The sequence below is a fragment of the Podarcis tiliguerta genome (genome assembly GCF_965153285.1).
Source record: "Podarcis tiliguerta genome assembly, chromosome: 12".
NCBI lineage: Eukaryota > Metazoa > Chordata > Lepidosauria > Squamata > Lacertidae > Podarcis > Podarcis tiliguerta.
The window spans coordinates 23,658,980-23,683,977 of record NC_139545.1 but is presented as its reverse complement, the minus strand read 5'-3'; the positions used below and the strand labels follow the sequence as shown (position 1 = coordinate 23,683,977).

Here is a 24,998-nt window from a genome sequence, read left to right as displayed (position 1 = left end):
TTACTCCTTATTTTTCTTGTTTGTTACATTCAGCTAGGTTTCAAGGTATTAACTTAAAACAAAATAATTTGGCTCTGGGGAGGCTCCCAAATAGTAGCTATCTGATTTGTGGTCGAGTTGTTTTAGTCACTAGAACATATAACAAGGAGAGTTCTGTAATGCTTTAAGTGTTGGCAACTTTCCAGAGCAAAACAAAGCAAATTGAGCTTACAGGCCTTCTCGTGGAATTGAAGATGTTCAGTCACCAGGATATCACAAAACCAGATAAACATTCATGTGGCATTGGGTCTTTCATTTTATGATTGTTCGGTGCCTACTTAGAACCAGTAAATCTTTTAGATAAGGACGGCTTTCTAAACAAATGAAAAGGACAGAAAACCTTGTCTGTGCAGGATCCTGTTTGCCGCTTCCATTCATAAAATAGTTGTTTCACTTTTGAGAAGATGTTGATAAAGAAAGCAGACATTGCAGCTTGCTTTTCACCCACAGGAATGTTTTACTTTAGTTGAAAAAAGATCAGGAGAGCTTCTCCATGGTCCAGTGTTTCATCTCAATATGTGTAGGAAGTGTAAGCTCTGGCCCTAGCTGCCTAGTTCAGTAGCTAATATAAATACTGCTATAGAACCAGTAACCAAGCCCATAATGTCTGTCATTGACAGTCCTCTCTCTTCTGATGTGCCCAGGAATGTTGCATGGAAGGGATGAAGGGCATATATATTCAAGCTGCACACCAGGCATAGCCAAACTAGGCCCTCCAGATGTTTTGGGACTACAACTCCCATGATCTCTAGTTAACAGGACCAGTGGTCAGGGATGATGGGAATTGTAGTCCCAAACATCTGGAGGGCTGAGTTTGCTGCACACATTGCTATATAGAACTGCCAGCATACTTTTTGTGACATTTGCATGCAGAAACACAGCTGCCTGTGTGTTCTCTTATTTTAGGGCAGAGTTAAATTTCTTTAGCTATTTGGCATCTGCATGTGTCAATACTGTGGTACATTTTGCTCTTCCTAAGTTCATGCTAATGACTAGTGTCAGTCCTCTACTGCCTTCAATGGTCTAGTCCTGAAATTGTTCCGTCACCTAGAGTTGAGCGAGTAAGCATTTAGATTCAAATGTCCACAAATCCTGCAGTGTATTTTGTTCACTTCAAGTACACATTTATGACAGCTGCTGCTAAGCCATTCAAGTAAATTGGAGGTCATGTATCAAGCCTGATTGTTTTGCACAGCACAGTGGAGAGTGTTCTTGCAATGGTATTCTTAGCAGTCCATGTATGTGCTTTACACAAACAGATTTCCAAGAATAATAGTAACTGGTGTTTATTTAGCTCAGATTTTATTTTTTTTTGTAATTGAAACAGAGCATTATTTTGTCCATGTTAATGAATGCCACTCAAGTGGCAAACTTTTATGAAATCTGTTTAAAGTCATCTTCTACATAACATGAAACTAATGGCAGTTTGTGTAAGAAATATGAAAAAGGTCATGAGAAGGGCCATAGCCCAGTGTTGGTTCAATCTACAGGTAGGGATGGGGAAAATAACCTGTATGAAACTGCAGAGCTACAGTCAGTCAGTATAGACTAGTATAGCTAGCTCAGGGGTCTGCAACCTTTAAGACAAAAAGAGCCAATTGGACCCATTTCCGAAGGAAAAAAACAACTGGGAGCCGCAAAACTCGTCATTATAAAAATAACTTTTTTGTCACTTTTTATTATTTCTTTGTTTGACCCCTCAGAATTACTCCTCCTCATAGAAATAAACGTTAAAGTAACAAGTTACCATTTTGTGTGTGTGTTCTTCACTCCCCTTCAAAACAGTACATGCCCCCTTTCAATGCAGTGACCAGCGTACATGCCCCTTACAATGTAGCGGGCGGGAAGGTGACGTCGGGACGGTGTGTGACTAACGCACGCACCGCCCCCATGCGACGTCACAGCCAGTACAGCGTCCGCCACAGTGGGGAGTGTCGGGGCGCACAATGTGCCTCCTCCCCTCGCTAGTATCCGCCCCGGAGCCGGGGCAAAGGTGTAAAAGAGCCACATGCGGCTCCGGAGCCGCGGGTTGCAGACCCCTGAGCTAGCTGGACCCAGTGGTCAAAGGCAGCTTCAAGTAAGCCTGAATATTTTTTTTAGGCCATCTTTTATTGCAGACTTTAGATGGGTTATTTTTGCCTGTACATAAATTTTTTCCACTTCTCTTTAGAGCCCTGGAAGGAGACCAGAAAATCAAACTGACAGAATCACCGAAGGACAGATTTCTCAGCATGCAGTATATTTTCTCAATACTGCTCTTACTTCAGGGGATGATGGACAGGTTCCTGCTGTGCCAACTCGGTTACCAGTACTGCAGTATGGAAACCCTTATACAGCCCAGGAAACAAGAGGTTTGGAAACTATTCGCACCGGCTTTTGTTTTCACTGGAGAATTGAAATGTACACTTCCGAGCAAATGAAGTCAGTAAGCTAATTTTGGCCAATAGTCTTTAAAGGTAACAGTCAACAAATATTGTTTTATGAGGAAGAGGTTTATTTTTTAAAAAGAGAATTCATTCACCTACACTCTGTCCAAGTTGTCTGTTTTACTTATTAAACTCTTGAGAAATTATTTTTGAGTGTGTTTAAGAACTCTCTGCCGTTTGCCACTTGGAGTTCATTGCCTGATTGTGATTGCAGATGGAGCAGATGGTGCTTTTTACCCTGATGAGATCCAAAGGCCACCTGTAAGAGCACCTGCTTGGGAACTTGAAGACAATGTAGTGTGCAGCCAACCAGCCCGCAACCTCAGCCGGCCTGATGGTTTAGAAGATCCTGAGGATAGTAATGTAAGTGAGAAATAAAGTAACTTCTTGCTCTTCTTGAGTTTTGAGGTGCAAGCCTTCCCTTCACAATCTTACTAAGAAAATTTCTTCTCTGGAGGAGATGCTTCTTTCTGATTAACCAAATGACAAATTTTGGTCACAGCTAGTTCCTTCTAGTCACTGACCCCATCTAAATGTATGCATACACACTCCTGCCTGTTCATACACTTCTGTTTATAGACCTTGGCTGCTCCTCTCTGCACCACGGTTGCTGTAACTAATTATTATCTATGGGCTATGCTCACTTGACAAAACACACATTGACATATAGTTACTTATCCATTTAGCGGTAGCTATAACATGTGCACTAGGTTAACCATGTTAAATTATCCTAATTGGAAGGGGTTTCAGTGGAAATTCAGGTTGGAAATGGGAAGAAAAGTAGCAGACATAAAGGTGAATGCCAATAGGGATGTTTTTGAAACAATAATACTTGGAAGCTAACATTACCAAACATTTAAATCGATGTTATATTACGACTACTACATGCTTATAAATCACCTACATTTTTCTAAGTGCTAGTAAAGGTAAAGGGACCCCTGACCATTAGGTCCAGTCGTGGCCGACTCGGGTTGCGGCGCTCATCTCGCTTTATTGGCCGAGGGAGCCGGCGTACAGCTTCCGAGTCATGTGGCCAGCATGACTAAGCCGCTTCTGGAGAACCAGAGCAGTGCACGGAAAAACCGTTTACCTTCCCTTATCTACTTGCACTTTGACGTGCTTTTGAACTGCTAGGTTGGCAGGAGCAGGGACTGAGCAACGGGAGCTCACCCCGTCACAGGGATTCGAACTGCCAACCTTCTGATCGGCATAGTCCTAGGCTCTGTGATTTATCCCACAGCGCCACCCGTGTCCTTTTCTAAGTTCTGTGCATAGTTAAAATACAGCATTTTGTACCTGCAGCCTGACAATCTGATGGACCCAGTAGAAAAAGGAAAAGGGAATGGGGAAGGAAGAGGCAAACAAGTATTTGAGTAGCTGCACTCCCAGTGGCTGATGTATGGAGCCACATTGGTTTCCCTCTTGCCATTAGATACTTCCTGGAAAGTACAGGAAGTGCAGCCTGCCTGTGGCTGTAGGGCATCTGGCAGAGTGCTTCCTTTCTGCATTTCCTGGTACATTAACAAAAGACAATTGGTATTTCCCAATACTGGAAGTCTCGTCAATAATGTAAAAGTTACTTTCTTTACGGAATTCCTGCTTCAAACTGTGGTTATAGTCCCTTGCCCATGTAATATTTAATAAATGTAAAATATTTAGGTCATGAGATACAATAAACTACGGTAAACAATGCTGTTAAGTGCTCGGCACAGTTTTTTGCTCCCTTTAACTTTAAGAAACACTTGAATAAGAAACATTTCTTTACAAAGTCCTATGCTCTTTGCAAGCATAGTGGTATCACGACCTACTTCTCACTTAGTCTAGTTTGCCACATTTAATTGCTATTAACCTTTGCAGAAACTGATCCGTGTTCAGACAGGCATGATTTTAGCCCTGGTGCTCAGTACCTATAATGGAGAAAAATGTATCTCTTCCTCCTGCCTTTTGCCCCCTGAGTCCATTACTGTGAATAATTAAGAAAACTGTCAGAACTTTTGCGGCCTATTTAAGGTCTTGGATGTGAGCTTAGTGCTCTTCCTTACCTTTACTTCACATTTTGCATATTTAATATGATCGTTCTTGGCACAGACATTACAGATGACAAGCCCTTCTCCTCTTTAGTCATCCACTGCAGTTTAATTAGCAGAGTGTTCTTTCTAATCTATGTGCTTTGCCCTCTCGCAAACCCAAGAGGAACAGAGCTAAAGTCTTGTGCTCATTTGCTGACACAGCTTAGATTTGGTAATGAGGTAGAAGGATCCTAATATGCTCAAATGGGAACCAACTTTGGGCAAGTGTGTGCCTGTTCACAGAAGATTTTTCTTGTCTTACATCAAATAGAAGTTTTAACATCTTATCATCCTACTTTTCCTGCTTGTCAAGTGAAGATCACTTAATTGTTCCCAGCAAGGATGTTCAAACAGAAGAAATAGGATGCTAACTACCTTGCACTTGCTAACTACCTACAAATGCTTGGCAGGCACCTATAGAGTGGAGCAGATTAATATCAAAATACCCCTTTAGAAGTAAGCAAACTAAGCAGTTTGTGGCAGGAAATTTATCTTATTAGATGTAGAACATCTAGCATAATGAGCTATCAAGAGATCAGATAAACTGCCTGGTTGCTTCCTTTTTAAGTGGAAGCATCAGTGGAATGCATGCAGGTATCCTGCACAAAAAATGTGCAATCTTGTATTCCCTTCTGTATGCTGGTGTTGACATCTATTCCTAAATCAGAATCTGCTTATGTATGTGCTGTGTGCTTGAACTTACACAGTTAATTCCAGTCCTAATGTATCTGCTACAATAGGGTAGCAGGTATGCATGGAGTCCTCTTATCACATGTAAGACCGAACAGTGTTGGGGATATGCATATACATAAAATGCCTGCAATCCCTTCACTTTTTTAAAAAATAGTGTAAATAACGTGTTAATCAGATGTACAGCCTGTGAATGTATGCTCAAATCTCCCTGTCAGTGTCTTCTGAATAGTGGCTAAGTGCATGCACCAAATTGCCAATATTGAGTTTATGTGAATGATAAAAGTACATCTGGAATAGCATTCTGTGGACTATCTCTAAAAATATATCTGGGATAGTATACTTTGCTAATTTGTTAGCTGCTGCCATAACATTTTTATATGGGTAATAAACACCTGTAACAGGTTGGAGCAGGCTTCCTCAACCTTGGCCCTCCAGATGTTTTGAGACTACAATTCCCATCATCCCTGACCACTGGTCTTGCTAGCTAGGGATCATGGAAGTTGTAGGCGAAAAACATCTGGAGGGCTGAGGTTGAGGAAGCCTGGGTTGGAGCAAAAAGGAAAAATATTAACGAGCCTTTGTATCTTATTAGTTGATCTGAAAAAATAATTCTTGTTAGTTATATCACAAATGTTTCGAAATGTCAAGACACTCACGTAATTGGTTTTGCAAAACAGGCAAAAATAAAGAAAACACCTCAAATCCTCTTTCAAATGTGGTATTGCTTGAGGACTTATATATTCATGTTGATTTGCTGAAATTTGAAATTACTTGAGCACAGGAATACATTTTGTAGAGTTCTTAAAAGCTTTCTCTGCTAGAAGCTCTAGGGCATGCCTTGGTGTAGTGATCTTACTAGTGCCAACTGCAGCTGTTTATGTGCTGTTGGTGCTCGTGAAACGAGCACAACTGACAGTGATGATGAGAGGAGCCAGCCAGATAGGATGATTCAGTAGTAGTTGGGACTGACTGCAAGGTTACATACGTGACTTGTTGGATAGGCTGCAGTGGCACATCTAGCCCACTAAAAAAACTTAGTCATTGGGAAGAAGTCGTCTTGTGGCACCAAATCAATGACTTCTTCCCACCTCTTGTATTTCTTGCAGATAAATGTTTTATCATTTGAACTTTTTTTTTAATTTAGCAGTATATGAAATGAAATTTTGGCTTAATATGGTGCCCTGTGTCTTTATTTCAAAGAGGGTTTGCTTTGTACCTAGGCTCCAGCTATTCTTATTGGGGTGAAAATATGAATGAGATAATATATGAGATATATATGAGATAAAAAGCCAACCGTTTTACTTTCAGGATGATGAGGCAAGCGCACCTTCTGCTCCGGAGCCACCAAACCTCGGCTTACAAGAACGTGGAACAGGCTTTTGTTTTGATTCCAGGTAAGGTAGTTTCTTGTAGGTGAAAGTGGTGTCAGGCATATAGTAATGTTGGAGCCATCATTTACTCTTTCCTGCAACATTCCACTATCATGGCATGTTGACAGAAATGAAAGGTTCCGTTGGGATGGGCCATATCTCATGCCATGGCCTAAGCAGTTCTCTGGATCACAACTTTTTAACTTGAAAACGGGAAGCTGCGGAAGCCACATTGGACTTTTGGCTTCCAAAAAATGTTCGCAAACCTGAACACTTCTGGGTTTGTGGCATTCGGGAGCTGATTTGCTCGACAGCTAAGCTGTTCGAGAACCAAGGTACCACTGTACCACCACTATTTTGTGATACATTTCTAAAACAAAACAAAAAAAAGTCTGCAGTTTCAATTTGGTACACATTGTTCTAGCTGTAGAAACAAAGTGGAAAGGGGAAAGAGTTGGAGGTATTTTCTCAAATATGAGTCAGGCTTGAATGATTCACTCCCACTAATTATTTGGGCTGGTTTTAATTTGTGACAAAAGCTAAATTGTCTGGTTAGATTTGGAGGCTCTGTTTACAGCAGAATGTTAACATCTTGGGTTGTTGTTTTTTAATAATCATTTTAAAGACACATCAACCCCTGCTTTCCTCCATTTTATATGCAGTAAAGAGATCATATACCTGAGGCATTTAAAAGGAGACAGTGCACAAAAGCTAGAAATTGTTGGGGGTATGTGCTTTAATCCTGTGGAAAACAACTTTGTTAAGCTGGATGGCATGCAAGTATCAAAATTCAGTTGCAAGGTTGGGGCGGGGGGAGGCTCTCTATGCTAATAATGATAGTTATGATGATAGATTTCTTACCTGCCCTTTACCATGAGATAACAGCAGGTTACAGCAATTTAAAAACACAATATGTAAACTACATAATAGGTGTCTCACACACCTGTGGGAAAGAATTCCACAATTTAGGGGTGCCACAGGGAATGCTGGCAATGGAAGAACTCAAATGGTTGTCCTTTCCTCTTTTATCCCAAGTTTTGTGCACATCAAGAAGTGTCCCCTATGCGAAGTGATGTTTCCTCCTAACTATGATCAGAGCAAGTTTGAAGAACATGTTGAGAGTCACTGGAAGGTGTGTCCCATGTGCAGCGAACAGTTCCCTCCTGACTATGACCAGCAGAGCTTTGAAAGACACGTACAAACACACTTTGATCAGAATGTTTTGAATTTTGACTAGTTTGAGGCATCTGAATGCAGTTTAGTTTAGACAAAACTTGAATGAGCAAATTCTGTAAGAGAAGAGTACACAGCCGTCACAACTTGTTGTTTAAAGGCTACTTTCAGTACAGTGCTTTGGCCTATTAGCAAGTATTGGGCTAGCCTTCTTTGATCTAGCATACACCCAGAACTGTTATAATATCTATCAGTATTTATTCCCTGGCTGACAAAATGCATAAGAACACAGGAAATGCACAGACTTGTTCAGAAACCTCCTAAGTAGAGTTTGTAGTAGTGGCAAGTGTACAGAATGATTTGATTTTGCTCTTGCATTTGCTTATGATTAGATATTAAAATTCTCATTCCACGATAATAAAATGAGGTTTCTTGGTAATCTTGTGTGTATCCTTCATATGATTGTTGATTCTGGAAGTTTAACATAATTTATCCAACAAAAATATAGTTTTTTACATCTCTGTCAGAAATGTAGTTGCTTTGAGAGACATGCTTGCACAACATCCTTACAGCAACATTCACTTTTGCATAACTATTATCTCTTGCAAATGTCAAGTACACTAGTAATCTGTTAAAAGTTCTGCATTTAGGTCTGCTAGAAAATAATTGTATAAAAATCTCTACCATTAGGCTTCACTTGTATTCAGCAGATTTTTAATGTGTTATGTAGCACCCCCATTCCTTTTTCCTGGATTGTTTTTAGCAAGTTGTGTTCATAGGGACTAAGATTTCTAGAATCTTCTGCATTCTGCTTTGCACATTTTCCCCCATTAAATTTGTGGTGTGTATATTTAAAACACTATATTTTTGAAGCTTAAACTTTAGTAAGTAATTTGATCCTTTTGGATAAAATTCACTTTTCCATCTGTTGTACAATAGTCAAATTAAAGACAAAAACTAAATATCGATCATGAGTCTTTATTTGGCACCCTTGTGTGTTTCTGAAGCTCCTTCAGTTGTGACTGACATGGCCTCCATTGTAGCTTTTGGGGGGGGGGCAGAGGGGGTTGCAGATGGAGAAATTACCATTATCCCCTGTGGGAATGAAAATGTCTTGGGATTAAGCCATTGTTTACTTAAGACTTCATTGCTACTGAGAAAAATGTGTAGTATTTTTGTGATGTGTTTGTCTCTTCTAGAATTTCACTTTCTGAGTAAGTTATCTTGGTTAGTGATCCAATCTGTCTCAAGCGTAGCTAAGTAAGAGCAGGCCATGGACTAGCACGATCCCATTACCCCTTCCTTTCCTAGCTCAAGAATGTTGTTTCGCACCAAGGTACACATAATAATGGTTTGTTTCCTAGCCACTTGTTTCCTAGTAATGATGGGAATTTGGATTAGAAAACACTGGCCAAGTCTAGAAAGAGAAGAGGAGGAAATCTACAAACTACAAATCTACAAACTACAAACATAGCCTTATGACTATAATAAAAACCAGCCCTGATTGAGATTTTTGCAAGCCTGCCCACCTGACTGATTCAGTTAGCGCCGCCAGCTTTAACAGCAACCGTATCATCCGATGCCGTTACTGTTTTACCACTATCTCAGTCTTGTTAAACTGCAAATCTATTGTATGATTTGGGTAATGTACAGCATGCTCTTTACAGATCAAAGCAATGAAAGATAATGAAGCAGCATCTAATTTTTTTCCTGGGTCGGAGGCAATTTATTAAATGTGGTTCAATGTACATTATAAGCAGCTTTAATGGAAAGAAAATGGTATGCACTTTGTGGTGCTTAGTTCTAAAACAAACCTCTTGTGACTTCCAAACTTAATGAACTTTGTCCCCAACAAAATATAGGAAAATATAATTTAAAGCACATTATCACAGACACAGTACAATACATTCACTATACACAGTATAACAAAATAGTCCCATTTTTACCTGTTTTAATACTGTCACACTGACTAGGTAAATAGCAAGTTGATTGTAATAGTGGAAAAGGGAATGACATGCAACATTTTGCTTATCTGTTCAGTAGGGTTAGCCTGCCTTCATTTACTGAGAGCAGAGCGAAATGACACTGAAGTAACTGAAGACACATTAGATGCTGTGTAGTAGAGCTTTGAGTGCAAGCAATAGATTCTTATGTCTGGGTCAACCATTACCCCAGCCTTTCCCAACCTGGTGCTCTCTGGGTGATTTTGATTACAACACCCATTGGTCTCTGGCTGAGGGCAGGTGCAGTTCAAAACATCTACAGAGCACCTGGTTGCAGAAGGCTGCTTTACATGGGCTATAGAATGTACTTTTCTGAATATGGTTGAGGGTGGTTTGTTTTTAAAAAGGCTTTGTTTGAAATTCTTTTTGACCCTCATTATGAGAGATTCAGAAGTTCTGGAAAATCTTTTTAAATTAAAGATTGAGGGGCAGGGGCTTATTTGTTCTAAAAGAATGAAGACTTGCATTTCCCATGTAATATACATATATAAATACTTAAGTACACAGAAGAGGATTACCTTTAAAACTTAACTTTTTCTCATGAGGGCGACAACCTCTCAGTTTTAATAACGTAGGGTTGTATCCAACTGGCATAGTTGGAGTAGACGCAATGGAATGAGGGATGTAAGTTGCTTATGACTAAAGTGAATTGGGGTCATTGGGTCTACTCCAAGTTTGACATAAGTGGATACAACCTCTAGCTTTGCATACTACCTAAACTGTTAACTTTCACTTACACAAGAGGACAATAATGAAGGCAGGAGAGCATCAAATAAACAAAGCATTCAGGTATGGTCCAGACACAAGCATCTCTCTGATAGATCCATCATCTATCAGATCTATCATCGAGTACCTGATTCAAGAAGCACTTCATTTCAGTAAGGCTCATGATGTCTCATAGTTCAGAAATAAACTTTTAATGCTAAACTTGTGGAATGCAACAACCCACAGTAAGTTAGTTAGAAAATATATATTATATATACAAAAATCTGAAGGTACAATGTAAATGGAACTTGAAACTCCCTTAACACAAATAATGTACCTCATTAAAACATCCTAGAATTTTTTATTTGCAACCACTGGTCCATACTAGTACAGGGGTTGCAAGAGTTGGCAATACATAAAACATTTAAATTTGTTGGCAATCGAGAACTACAAAGTGCTTCAAGAACTTCATCTAAGATGAAGGTAATTTCTCCCTCACAAATTTGCACTTTATTTCCAAATGTCTTCTAGTAGTAGATATTAAAGAAGAACGAGACCAGGAGAACTTGGGTCTTCTGGAATTATGATGGGTCTTTTAACATTATATAGCATCCTTTACAGAGAGGAGTAGGAATTCTAATGCTAGAATGAATGGTTTACTAGTTCAAATGCAAAGATTTTCAGCATTTCAGAGAGCTAAAGAATTTGCAAGGTAATATAAAATACAGCAAGCACACCTTTTATGTATGTTATCTGAGTATGAAAATATTTTTAGCATATGTTAAACATTCTCTTATTTATAATTCCAATACCTAAAACCTTCCTATCCCACAGATATCTCTATTACATAAGGCATATTAACCAGGTGGATAATGGGGAATTGTTTTGGTTTTGCAAGCACATGGGAACTGATGTGTCGAATTTCTTCAATCACATTACAATCTTGAAGTTCTCAGTGCCAAGCTTTCCTCCTCCCCTTCCCCATTCTTATTTTAACACTGCAGAGCAACTAAATATACAGCATACCCTAATTCTCCTTTTGGGGGGAGGGAAATACTTCAGAAAACCTGTAGCTTTTAGCACCTTTATATCAAACTAACGTATATGGGCATGATGATTACATGTGCAAATGTACAAAATCATTAACTCTACAAAGATACATCATTCCAAAATTACAGAAAAAATTGTAAAGCATGCAATTTAAATTCTTTACGGGGTTGCTCAGTGCTTCCCCAGAGAAGGTGGCTGTCTTCAAAATCAGCAACTGCTGGTGAGGATTCCTTGGCACGTATGTGACCAGCATGTTATTGCTGCATCTTTCTGATAATCTCAGCAGACACTGGTGGGTGGAAATTGATTGTATGGTGCCGCAGACCCTGAGCTGTCTTGTAACTCTTCCCACAACGACATTTGAATGGCTTCCGCACACGTATCTGTGTTCTGTGGCCATTCTTGGCATGATATTTTATACCGTTCACATTCTGTAGGAGGAGGAGGGAGGAGGAGTATAGACTTTTAAGCTGTTCTATATTAAGTGGTCTAAGCAATAACTCTGGTTTTCAGAGTGTAAGTGTATAGTTTAGATTATAAGTATATACCATTTAAGGAATAGAATTCAGCTACCAATCTAAATATATGGAAGCATGACTAGGGCAGCTTCGTCCACCATCTCAGATGAGATCATGAAATGTTCACATTTGCTACAAGTTCACTTCTTCAGTGTGTCAAACTTTATGCCCATTTGTTCTCTCATGAGGCCAGAGTGGCAAATGCAGTCGGGGTATATACCTAGGAAATGCTCAGCTACACTACAGGTAACATCAAGAGGCAGAAATCACACCAACCTTCACAGAAGGACAGACCCAAAGCAAATAGCCCATTCAAGCAATAGTTGAAGCACTGCTAGATCATTTTTATATTACTTTTCAAGAGCACTTAACCATCCGGCTGCTGCCATAAAGCTCTACTACCAAAATAAAAGTACAGTTCAATCCTATGCATGTCTACTTAGAAATAAGTCTCAATGAGTTCAAGGTAAGTGGATATAGGATTGCAGCCTTATTAAATGGAAACAGCTTTCTCAACTGGGGGTGCAGAAAAATGAACTTATGCATAAGCCCAGTGATTTCTGCATTCCTCTGTTACCCCTGTTTTATACCACGTTTTCATGTTCAATTAAAGATGTGGTTTATCTTTCTGCATTCTTTAAATTTTAAATTTCCAAGCACAAAGTGAATTTCTTTATGGAAGAAACAAGTAGAATAAATGCAGAAGATTTGGGGGGGGGCAGGGGGCAAAGAAAAGCTTCATAAAAAAGTATGAAAACATACATGAGCTCTTTTATGTATGTTGACAAATCGGAAAGCAGTATTAGCCACGAATTAGCATGTGTTTTCTCTTCTGGTAGCGCACTTTGTGAGTCAACAACTTGCTGACTGCTTGTCCTTACATTCATGGTGCACAACCTAGATTAGGTAGCCAACATTGTGCACTCTAAGACCACCCATGATCTTGCGGTCCCATTGGCTGAATGAAGCTGATGGGAGCTGGAGACCACCACATTTGGCTACCTGTGGCTCAGACAGTACTCATGGATTCTTGATGAACAACAGAGTGCAGGTGATAAAGTTACCTTGATTTAAAGACTTCTTAAGACATTTCCCCCCTCTTAAGGCAGTGGTTCCCAACTGTTGGTCTGTATAACCCAGCCAGGGTATCTGTGGCACATAACAAAAGCTACCATAGAGATATCAAAAAATTTCAAAACGAGAGGGCCCATGGCTTGGCTTTTGAAAAACGGGAGCCGCAGTACTTAGCTATTTGGGAAGCACTGCTCTGGGGCAGGGGCGAGACACCTTCGATTTCCTCAATGTTTTCTTTATTTTCAGGTGTCTCACATTTTCAGGTGAATGCTTTGTTCTTCAACATCTGGGGCAGTTTCCCAAACATGGGTCTCCAGCTGTTTTTGGACTACAGTTCCCATCATTCCTGACCACTGACCCTGCTAGCTAGGTATGATGGGAGTTGTGGTCCAAAAAGCAGCAGGAGACCCAAGTTTGGGAAACCCTGATCTAAGGCTTTAGTGGTATATAGATTAGAATGAAATCCAGTGAAAAATAAGACACCTGCTTTCAAAGGGAAGGGTCTCGACCATGCAGGAATAGCACACTTACCTTATATCGCTTTTTACAGCCAGGGACAGGACAAGCAAAGGGTTTCTCGTCTCCTCCATTCATACACATGGAACTTAGGATAGCTTCAGAGCTGATGGCACTTTCTGTAGTCCAGGACTCATCGCTGTCTGAATCTTCATAGTCTACTTCCTCCTCATCATACTCACTTCCTAAGAAGACAGAGCAGCGGAACAAAATAAAAAATGGGTTCAAATAAACTATAGCCGCAAGTTTCATATTTATGAGTATCCTCCAACCGTTCTCTGCCTCATCTATTGCCATCCTAAGTTATATTGCTAGGAGACTGGTACTTTTGATTACAAAAAATGTTTCCCATCGTAGCTAGAACTTGGTAAGACACAGAATGCTTCATTTGTTTAATAATTGCTGCTAACATATTACATAAACAGCTTTAGCTAGCTTCATTCTAAATATTAATCGGCAGAGCTATTTTATTGTCGGACAACCAGGGAACAGGAGGGGAGCAAGATGGAATTGCGTGCTCTGCCCCCCCCCCATCCCTGGCCTCAAAAACCAAAGCAGATTTTTAAGGCTTTTCCTTTACACAGTAAAACACTTGAATGGCATAATTCTCTAGATCATAAACAGTGTAAAATAATATGTTGACAAGTCTTAATACATTTACTAGCCCTCTGGAATTAATAGAAATTATAGCACGACATTAATAAGAATTATACTGTAGCAATTACAGCTGTGAAACTCACTCCCCCAGGTGTGAGGATAAATTGCATTGTGTGCTGCCCTAATACAGCATTATGTTCCAGATAAACTGCAGCAGCCTTTGGAGGACCACGTGGCAAGCTTTTTAATTTTATTTTTTAAAGTTGCAATAAATATTAATAAGACTCTCTGTGTGGCACACATTAAAGGGAGAAGGAGAGTAACTGAGAAGGCAGAGTTTCAGTAGCCACAGTAAGTACATGAAACAAGGAGCAGTCATAAAACACGGGGGGGGGGGGAGAGAAAAGAAAAACCCTCTCTCAAAAGGCTTGTTGCAGGCTTGGCAAGGGCTAATGTTGACATTGCAGGATGTTTCTGCCCTTGGCTGAGTCATGCATTTTGCTCAAGCTTCAAGCCTTTCAGTCATTTCAAAGCAAAACCAACAGTCAATAGCTCTCCTGCGACCTATATTTTCTCAGTAGACACATGGCAGATGGATAACTAGATCTGGTCCAACACAGGCATAATACAGTGGGTCCTAGCAAACCATGGTCTGCAAACCAGAAGCCCAAGTTCAGAGCCCATATTCCCTTCCATTATGGGATTGATTCTCGCTTCTCTTTCCTTGTCAGCATTTAGAGTCAAATATGCACTCTTACTGGGACGCGGGTGGCGCTGTGGGTAAAAGCCTCAGCGCCTAGGGCTTGCCGATCGAAAGGTTGGCGGTTCGAATCCCTGCGGCGGGGTGCGCTCCCGTTGTTTGGTCCCAGCGCCTGCCAACCTAGCAGTTCGAAAGCACTCCCGGGTGCAAGTAGATAAATAGGGACCGCTTACCAGCGGGAAGGTAAACGGCGTTTCCGTGTGCGGCTCTGGCTCGCCAGAGCAGCGATGTCACGCTGGCCACGTGACCCGGAAGTGTCTTCGGACAGCGCTGGCCCCCGGCCTCTTGAGTGAGATGGGCGCACAACCCTAGAGTCTGTCAAGACTGGCCCGTACGGGCAGGGGTACCTTTACCTTTTTATGCACTCTTAACATTTCCCAAACTTGGGTCTCCAGCTGCTTTGGGACTGCTTTGGGACTGCAATTTCCATCATCCCTGACTACTGATCCTGCTAGCTAGGGATGATGGGAGTTGTAGTACCAAAACAACTGGAGACCAAAATTTGGGAAGCCCTGTGATGGTAAACTTGATTAATGCCAGTCTGGTCCCCTCTGCAAATCCACTACAAACTCTGGGTTGAAATTTTGGTTTACAGGGGAGACGATTAGCATTGATGCATCACATAGCTCCTGTATGCGTGGGCTTTCCTTTTTATTTTAATAGAACGATCTGATTCACATGCATCACTTTGCTTGTGTGGATTGAATTGCAATTAAGAAGGAAGTTCTTGGAGACAGCGAGACTCCTGCAGGGGCAACTGGTTGGACTACATATTTCCATCAGCCCCAAGAGAATGGCTAGTGGTTAACATCTGGAGACACCAACCATGTTGGCCAACCCTGGACCAATGTTGTATGTTCAAGTTTCCATAGTTCTAAGTCATCTCTGCGTGGGGAAGCTTATCAGGAGATAGTTTCCCAGAAATGAATTTAAGATTGAGGAACGAGAGGAAATTCGAAGGCCATACTACTGCTAACATGATTTTGTCTTTTAAGAGATTCTTCTTTCTGCCTCGAGTATTTCGCAATGCGACTTGGAATCCTGTCAAACATGCAGCAACATGCAAACAAAGCTTTAAGAATATTAATGGCTATTAACATTTGAGAAGATTAATCCATTAAATGATTCATCTCTCTTTAGGATTTGTGTACACAACAACATTCAAGGATATATAATTCTCCCTGTTGTTTACACAGGCCTGGAAACAAGGGATGTTTTAGCCACAGGCCTACTCATTACTCATGGTGCCCATTCACTGATTTGTGTGTTCAACCAGTAGAGAGAAAGTTCATTGTGTGTATGGCCCACCTGAAAAATGAGGGAACCAGCATTCCTCAAGTACATGCAACCTTTTCACCAAATACAGTGTGACGTTCACAATATTTCATAAAAATACTGTTAATTACATATAGCTAGTATATTCACATTGGCCATGTCCTTATGTTAATTTCCAGTTTCCACACCCTACTGTCTGTTGGAACCCATTGCCCTCCCTGCCTTGGAGGAAATAGTTCCATCTTTTTTGGGTTGGGGGGAAGAGTCTTTTCCACCAGAGACAGGAAGTCAGTTGCAGCATCAGGTGTATAAACAAATCTAAATCTACCAGCTGGTACTTACTGCTGATGGGAAGCTTGCTTGTGACATACAAAAGGGGAAGTTCACTTTGGCCGAGAGACACGTTTTTTGGTCTCTGCTCTTTATTTTTTTTTTTTTTTGCAATAATAAAACGGGAAATGAACAACAACAAAAAGTCAACACCTACTTGCCAAGTCAAACCCAGCACTCTCTGACTCAGACTTGTAAAAGGCCGGTTGAAAAAAGAGAGACTTGCCCATCAACATTATGGTTTGCCTTCCCTGCCAACATCTGGAAGTTCTGCTGGCTAGAACCTCCCTTATGAGGAGTCGCTGCTATTGGAACATACGTATTAATGGCCTCAAATCATTTCTGGTAATGCTCACCGGGGACCAAATCCAAGTAGACTTCAAAGGCGTTTCAACGCAAGAAAAATCGCGCCTCTAATTTTCAAAATTAGATGTCTCACATTTTGTGGGAAGTGGGCATATGTTGATATAAATACACATGTTCTGGAAAGGTGTTAGATAAATATATGCTCACTGGCCACAATCCAAAGAGCTACTTAGGCTCCTACAGTACTGCAGCGGAAGATTCTACTCTCCAAACTCCCACCTCCACTTTGAATAGCCCTGTGCCATATCACAACTTGGTTTTTGTAACTGACTTCAAAAGCAGTTTGCCATACAGCAGGAAGTTAGCTGCTGCTGGGGGAAAACAAGTCATAAGCTCTCACCTTCACCTGCTATCAAAACTTGCTTCGATGTTCTTCACATCCTGCCCACCCCCCCATTTAAAATCCGCTCTAGTTGTGTAACTAAGTTATGCAAACCTTCCTTTCTCAGTTGTTCTGACCACACTACTTCCTTTCATTCTGCAAAGATGGCTTTTGCCACTGGAGAATTCAAGCTTCTTGCTATTTCTTTCATGAGTGTTAACTCCATTTTGGCCTTTGCTTCTCTGTTTCGCTTTGGAATTTTTGGAACTTAACTTCCAAATAAGCATGCCTACGACTGCAGTCTTCTCGTGAAACTAATTTCCTGCAAACTCAAATGATCTCTCATAAAAAGCACAACTCGGTTCATACTTTGTGTGGCACTTGTAGCTTCATAAAAAAAAGTTTTATGGGAGTACTTATTTTAAGACAACTAATATATGGCTATTGTAACTGCTACTTGAAATAAAATGGGGTAAATTTGTTTTACGATGGCAATTTCTAAGTAATACTAATTTACTGATCTCCCCCATATACACCTACCATATTTATTTATTATAGATAATATATTCACCTAAGCAAACATCAGGTGGTAAAGCATATTCAGTTTTACAGAATGAAACACTGTTCAGAAGATCATTGCTGGAGGCCGAGAGAACAAACATTTCTCTAAAGCGAAAAAGTGTGGCTTCTGCTCACCTGCTTGGCAAAGCAGATTATATACATGTAAGTTGCACAGATTTCACTCTTCTTTGCCATCATTCTCTCTATACAAGCGGTACATGGGTATTAGACAACTCACTAATTCTACAGCGGATATTTGGTTCCAGGGTGGTTTAGAAAATCAAAGTATCAAAAAACAATAGAGCCACATCATTTTTTAAAAAAATGAGTGGAGAAAAACAGCAGACAGCAAGGAATGTTTTAAAAGTTTGAGAGAATAAACAAGGGCTCAGCTGACATCTAAAAGAAAAGGAAAATTTGTGGCAGACAATTGTTCCTGGAAGGGTATCAGTCATCTGCTTCACTGCCAACAAGGAAAAGAACACAGAGCAGCCTTGAATGATATGGGAGAAGACACTCCTTCAGGTACTTGGGTCCCAAACTATTGAGGGCTTTAAATGTCAATACTAGCACTTCAGATTGGGCTTGGAAGCAGAAAGACTGTCAGTGGAGCTCTTTTAATACTGGTGAGATTTGATCCAATTATGCTGTGCCAGTTATAATTCTGGCAGTTTTATTCTGTGCCACCTGAATCTTCCAGACTTTGGCCCTGTCCTGCAGAGACTTCAACTGAAGAACCAATCAAAGCTGGTAATAGGGCACTCTGTGCCACCACAGCTGCTTCTGTTGGCACATGAACATTGAAATGCATGAATACTTGGGCAAAAAGTTTGCCCCTCAGCTGCAGAAGATTGACCTAGAGGTCGCCAGAATAATGCAATATCTAGTCTTTAAAGCAGGTGAGTTTTATGACTCGAAATGGTGACTAAGTAGTAAAAAGAAAAACAGATCAGGTATGACTGTAGAGAAAACACATTCTTTTGAAAGTACTTGTTGAGCAGAGGTTCTTTGTGGAGAATACCTTGGTTTTAAACCCAGTAGGCTATTAAGGGTTTCCCCTATCACCAGTAGGCAGCCAGCTTATTAGAAGCAGCAGCACACAAATGTTTGATAATTGCATAATGCCTGCCCACAGAAGTCTAATACTATCCTTATTCACTTTGATGGAGAAATCTATTTGCTGCAACAAAACTAAGATTGGATTCTAAATCTAAACAGTCTAAGCCAAAGTAGAAGCAATTTTCAGGAAAGGTGTGTTTGAAGTACAAACTTTCCACAGTTTGGAAATCTATGGTCACATCATAAGCTGAACTCTAAACCTCTTTGAATTCAGGCCTTCCCTAAGGGGTTTTCTGCTGCTGCTGCCAGCACCAGTCAACTATTCACACCATTTCCCCCAACCTTCCACAGCAAATTTACCCTTTCAAGTAGTGAGGGAAGCTGTGATGAAGAAGGCTTTCTGGAGACAGGAGTTAGGAGATGTCTTGAAGGTCTCATTCTTAAGCCCTAAGTGTTCCCTGAGCATTCTCAGCATTGTATTTTTCTTGCCAAGGCACATGAGAAGTTTCTCAAAATTATCTCAGACCTGTTTTCAAGAAAGCTCAGAAAAACGGAGTCAGTTGCAAGGTAAGCCAGGTTGACCATCACTAGTCCAAACACAGACACACAGATCTTGAAACAGTGTAGATGATCCCAGTGCCCCATACCCAATCCTGCAAAACTTGGTTATGTGCTGGGTCTCCCCTTCCTCCACCACTCTATCATAGCAGCACTCCTGCCTTCCTCGTCTCATTCCATAAACACACTCTTCCACGATGGGACTGATTAGGTTGCCTAATAAATTCATTCCATTTTTTAAAAAAATGCAGGAATACAAGCTGGTGCAAAATATCTGAGCAGATTTGGAGGGCAAGTGCAGCGGTTGCAGAGTGGATTCCTTGTCCCAAATTCCCTTCCCACTATTCTGCTGGTGGTTGCCTTCCAGCAGCCAACCAACATCAATTGCATCCAACCTGCAACATTTATTGTATCTGAGACGGTAATTTTGCTACTGCCAAGGCAACATTCAACATGTCACGCTACATACACTGCTACAATTTCCACTGATCGTAAAAAAGCAAACAAAAAACAGGCGACACTAAAACATGCATATAAAGTACTGATTCTAGAGAAAAGAAAACAGTCACAATACATACACAAGACATATGTTCTGTCTACTGGGTTTGATCTCGACACATGCAGCCTGGGTGCTGCAGAGGTGCTAAAAGCACACTGCTACCATTTCAACACACAATGCGCTCTTGACATTTTAAGGGCACGGTGTGCTCATAGTCTCAGGAAGTTATTTTGCATTCTCATATAAACATTTCCCTCCCCCTACCTTGTTTTCTACAAAAAAAGACCTTTCAGAAAGGGTAAAGGGCCTTTGGTTTTTATACGCAATGCAGGAAAACATTATCAACCCAGCCTTGCAATGCTTTAAAACATTCTCAAGCAGCGTCCCTACAGCTTCATTTAAACAAATGCCATCTATTAGCAACTTCCAGCATAGACTTCCTGCAATTAAATAGCAATGTTTTACAGTGCAACTTCTTTTTTTTAAAAGATAATTAAAATAAAAGAGCAAATAAAGGAATAAATAAACCCAAGCAGGTCCCTCCCGCCAAAGGTTTATCCTGCAAATTAACTCAGACATAATAAAATTTTCTGGCTGGGGCACAGGCAACAAGAGCAGCTACACCACTGAAAGGGGAAAAATGAAGTCGAGCATTTTCCATCCTCAGTCACTGCAGTGCTAATTGAACACTAGCAAATTATTTCAAAGATCTTTCTGCAAGCCCTCAAGGAAGAATGGACAATTGGAACTACAGTGCAGAAAGACAGTGTATTTAAATGCAAATAAAGCATTCATAAGAGATGCTATTTTGGGTCTGCATTCTTAAGTTTAAAATACAAATCCAGGACAGCATTGCAGTCTTAAGGACTCGTCTGATGCGCATGCTGGACTAGCAGTTTATTGTCTTTTTTTCACCCTTTTTCTTTTTAAAAGGAACGTTATCAGGAAACAGATTCATGCTTAAGATAAAGGAGGACAATAAAAAAGCACCTACGTAAATGAACGACAGTTTATATGTTACAAAGATACATTCAAGACCTGTTTTATAACAATAGATTTAAACCTGCTTTATGGCTGTACAAGAGCCATCCAGCCATTTACAGTAGAGGCAATAAAATGTCTCGTCCACATTGCACTCATCTGTGGGGCCTGGGATATGGTTTGCATTTATTTTGGAGGTAGGGCTGACTAAATTACAGCAAGAGTTAAATATGGCCTTGTTGATCAACCTGAGCTTTACTAACCCAATTGTTGGGGCCCGATTTTAAGAACCGAAGTCATCTTGCTTCAAATTGCAAGCCTGACCTTGCAGGTTGCTAGACTTATGGCTAAACCGCCGTTTGGAAATCGGCTGACGGTGATTATCAGGGGCAGAAAAACGGGGATTGGTTTGGAAATACCAGCTAGGTGTAACTTGCAGCATAGGATGCTTATGTAGAAGAGAAGAAGAAGAGTTTGGATTTGATATCCCACTTTATCACTACCCGAAGGAGTCTCAAAGCGGCTAACATTCTCCTTTCCCTTCCTCCCCCACAACAAACACTCTGTGAGGTGAGTGGGGCTGAGAGACTTCAAAGAAGTGTGACTGGCCCAAGGTCACCCAGCAGCTGCTTGTGGAGGAGCGGAGACGCGAACCCGGTTCCCCAGATTACGAGACTACCGCTCTTAACCACTACACCACACCGGCTCTAAAATGCAAAACTGTAAAAAAATGCAAGGGATTTGGGAGCCTGAGATGGCACCAGTTTGGTAACATGGAATCTCAAGGGCTTCTTTTCTGGGTCATTGGGCAGATGAGCGTTGCTAAGAATGTGGTCTTGTTTGATTTTTCATTTAATTGTGTTTGATATCCTAACATGGCACCAATCAGTAGTTCATTGGCCCAGTTGATATCAAAGGAACCCATGCCAGTTCACCTCTCTGTATCACTGTTAGCGTTCTTCCCCCTAAAATGGTTTGTGTGCTTCACTGACAAAGGGCAATCTTCTGAACTAGGAGCCTGGTCCACACACCGCTGATGTGTTTTTAATATCCATAACAATTACATTAAAAATAACAATTTCCATGTGGGATCACAACCCAGTTACTTTAAAGAGCAGTTTTTTGTGTTAAGAGTTTTAGACCTTGCTAACCAAAGTCCTTTCCCTGTATGAGCAGGCATGGAAGTGAATCCTATGATTTCTATAGCAGAGCAAACAAGCTAAAGTTGGACAACTACCAATATGCTGATAAGCCATTACATTATCCAGATTATGGTTATCAGAAAGGAACGAGCTGGTACAACATGTCAGCTGTGTTTGTAGGGCTAAGTATAAATAAACTTACAAAGAAACATGGAGTGTAAGGAAATCGACTGTGCAAGTGGAAGTTGTTCCACCTGTGCAATGACTTCGTGGGGTTCAGTCCTTAGTCTTTAGGTGTCCCTGGACTCTTTCTTATTTCCTTGGCAAGAGGCTAGCACAGCTATCCTTTTTAGAATATGTGCACTACCAGGCACATGAAATCAATGGGAATTGCTTCTACTGGGAGCATCTGAGCTTCTTGTAGCTTGGCAGGCATAAGATGCTACACATAGCTTTTTAAGAAAAGGATGCCTACCAACCAACCAACCAACCAACCAACCAACCAGTAGTAGTAGTAGTGAAAAAATGGTTAGAACTGGAATGCCAGCCTTTCATTTTTCACACATCTGAAACATAGCATCTACACAGTTATAGAAGAAGTCAATGCACTAAACTAAATGATCTCACCACCAGGTTTTCACTGATCACAAAATGAGACCTTTTAAATACTTTATGAATATGAACTAGTGCTGTTTGATCTGCGTTTTTCAAACACCGAGGCACTTCATTGCACCAATACATTAATTGGCTTTCTTCTTTATCCTAAAACACATTGTAGTATCATTTACGATGGCTGGATGTTGAAATCTGTATTGGATTAAAATGGACAAAACACTGGCTGTTCATACACTGCTGGGCCAGGTTCTAGGTCTTGTATACCTTAAAGGATACTTTAAAGACCACCTGAGCCCTTATATCCCAATTCACTAACTGAGATCAACCAGAATGGTGAAATCTGCATTGGATTGAAATAGACAAAAGATACTGATACAGACTTTTGTGCTGGTACGTGCTGCTAAATTATACAGAGCTAAAAGGCTTATCTTGATACTAGAGTTACACTGAAGTGGACTTTAAAGTACACAGAGAGAAAACTTTGGCTACTGTGCTAATATGTTATTACATTATTCACAGCTGATGTTCTTAATCTTACCTGTTGCAGCAACTGTAAATAATGCACACTAGACAAACAGTATACAGTGGTACCTCAGGTTAAGTACTTAACTCTTTCCGGAGGTCCGTTCTTAACCTGAAACTGTTATTGACCTGAAGCACCACTTTAGCTAATGGGGCCTCCCGCTGCCGCTGCGCTGCCGGAGCACGATTTCTGTTCTCATCCTGAAGCAAAGTTCTTAACCCGAGGTACTATTTCTGGGTTAGCAGAGTCTGCAACCTGAAGCGTATGTAACCTGAAGTGTATGTAACCCGAGGTACTACTGTAATGGAAATGGCACATAGCAACAGTGCTATTTTATGGAAAGAAAAAGTAAAACACAACAACAGTGGACCACACCTTTCTAGGCACCCCGGCAACATGTATACGTCTTCCATAAGGGCTACATCAGCGGTTCTGCTGCATGGAGGTATATACATGCTTGAAGGGCACCTTAAGACGAAAGGCCATATTTCTGCTGCAGCTTTGTAGAATCGAAATCACGACGAGTGATGACTTTATGAGCTTGGTCTAGACAAGAGGGTTACTCTTTGGTGAAATTGCTCCTTGGGGAGGTTACTGTGAAAATTCCCATACAACTAATTACCAAGCCACTGGGGTTTGCTACTGAAAAAAGGATTTGGCTTTGAGAAAGGAAGCCTGCATTGCAGCAACTCTTGTCATCATGTCCAGATTTTACTTCAGTGGCACAGCAAGGATACTATGAACGAGGGAAAGGGAAACAACAGTAAAGAACAATAAAAAGCCAGGATTAAATAAGAAAACGGCCTCAGGCGGAGTAGATAAGAAGGGAAGGTTATGTTCTTGTAATTGTTTGATGCAGTGTTTCCTCCAACTACCTTCCTACAAAGTTAGATTTCACACAGCCGGCAGGGAGCCCACCTACCAGGTGGCAGGAAACCTAAAATCCCAGAATCACAGGAGGCTTACGCAGAGCCAGGCTCAGCACACATGTTGTCCATCAGTGCTTTAATATATTAACGGAATTAGGTGAGATCCATCAATGGCATTACAATAACAACAAAATCTAACAAATGGATTATGTCAGGAAAACAACAAAAGGATGACCAACCACATCTATTTTAACTCTGAACCATTCTGCCCCCCCCCGCCCCCGCTGCTCTCTAACCATTAAAAGTATTTAATTTATTTGAAGTCCACACAAAGAGAGAGGCTTAGAATTCATTCACTTTGAAGCATGGAAGGAAATGTGAAGAACATTTATCAAGTTTCACACCTTCTGTCCAGCTCAAATCCTATTACAGTGGTACCTTGGTTTACAAACTTAATCCGTTCCGGAAGTCTGTTCTTAAACCAAAGCATTATTAAACAAGGCATGCTTTCCCATAGCAGCGGGGGACTCAATTTACAAATGGAACACACTCAACAGGAAGTGAAACATGCTCTTATTCCAAGGCAAAGTTCACAAACCAAAACACCTACTTCTGGGTTTGCAGTGTTCTTAATCCAAGTTGTTCATAAACTAAGCTGTTCTTAAACCAAGGTACCACTGTATGGGGAGAGAAGGGGGTTTTGAAGCCCCTTCCCATAGTACTCTTCAAGAAGCACCAGTCATTTGTGTATGTGCAAATGACTGGCCAGAGGAGCTGATCCCTTTTTAATCTCCCCATCAGCACAGCTTATGGATCTATTTAGTGGTGGTGGTTAGGGCTGGGTGATATACTGATATCTTGTGATATTGGCAGTGCTTTTTTCCCCTTAAAAATGTTTGGGATAC

At 40.8% G+C, this 24,998-nt stretch overlaps 2 protein-coding genes across 11 annotated transcripts in view; one reads left to right on the top strand and one right to left on the bottom strand.

Moving 5' to 3' along the window:
• The window catches only part of TAX1BP1 (Tax1 binding protein 1), a 35,366-nt gene extending 26,634 nt beyond the window's left edge, over nt 1–8,732 (top strand). For all 9 annotated transcript variants that reach the window (XM_083404876.1, XM_083404870.1, XM_083404877.1 and 6 more), the window contains 4 exons: nt 2,210–2,390; nt 2,680–2,828; nt 6,536–6,621; nt 7,633–8,732. In XM_083404876.1, coding sequence (XP_083261002.1) covers nt 2,210–2,390; nt 2,680–2,828; nt 6,536–6,621; nt 7,633–7,834 — 618 coding nt within the window. In that variant the 3' untranslated portion in view covers nt 7,835–8,732. The remainder of the gene's footprint in view (nt 1–2,209; nt 2,391–2,679; nt 2,829–6,535; nt 6,622–7,632) is intronic.
• A 737-nt stretch (nt 8,733–9,469) lies between these two features.
• Nucleotides 9,470–24,998, bottom strand: part of JAZF1 (JAZF zinc finger 1) — a 130,199-nt gene continuing 114,670 nt past the window's right edge. For both annotated transcript variants that reach the window (XM_083405201.1, XM_083405202.1), the window contains 2 exons: nt 13,652–13,821; nt 9,470–11,959 (listed from right to left, as the gene is read on the bottom strand). In XM_083405201.1, coding sequence (XP_083261327.1) covers nt 11,783–11,959; nt 13,652–13,821 — 347 coding nt within the window. In that variant the 3' untranslated portion in view covers nt 9,470–11,782. The remainder of the gene's footprint in view (nt 11,960–13,651; nt 13,822–24,998) is intronic.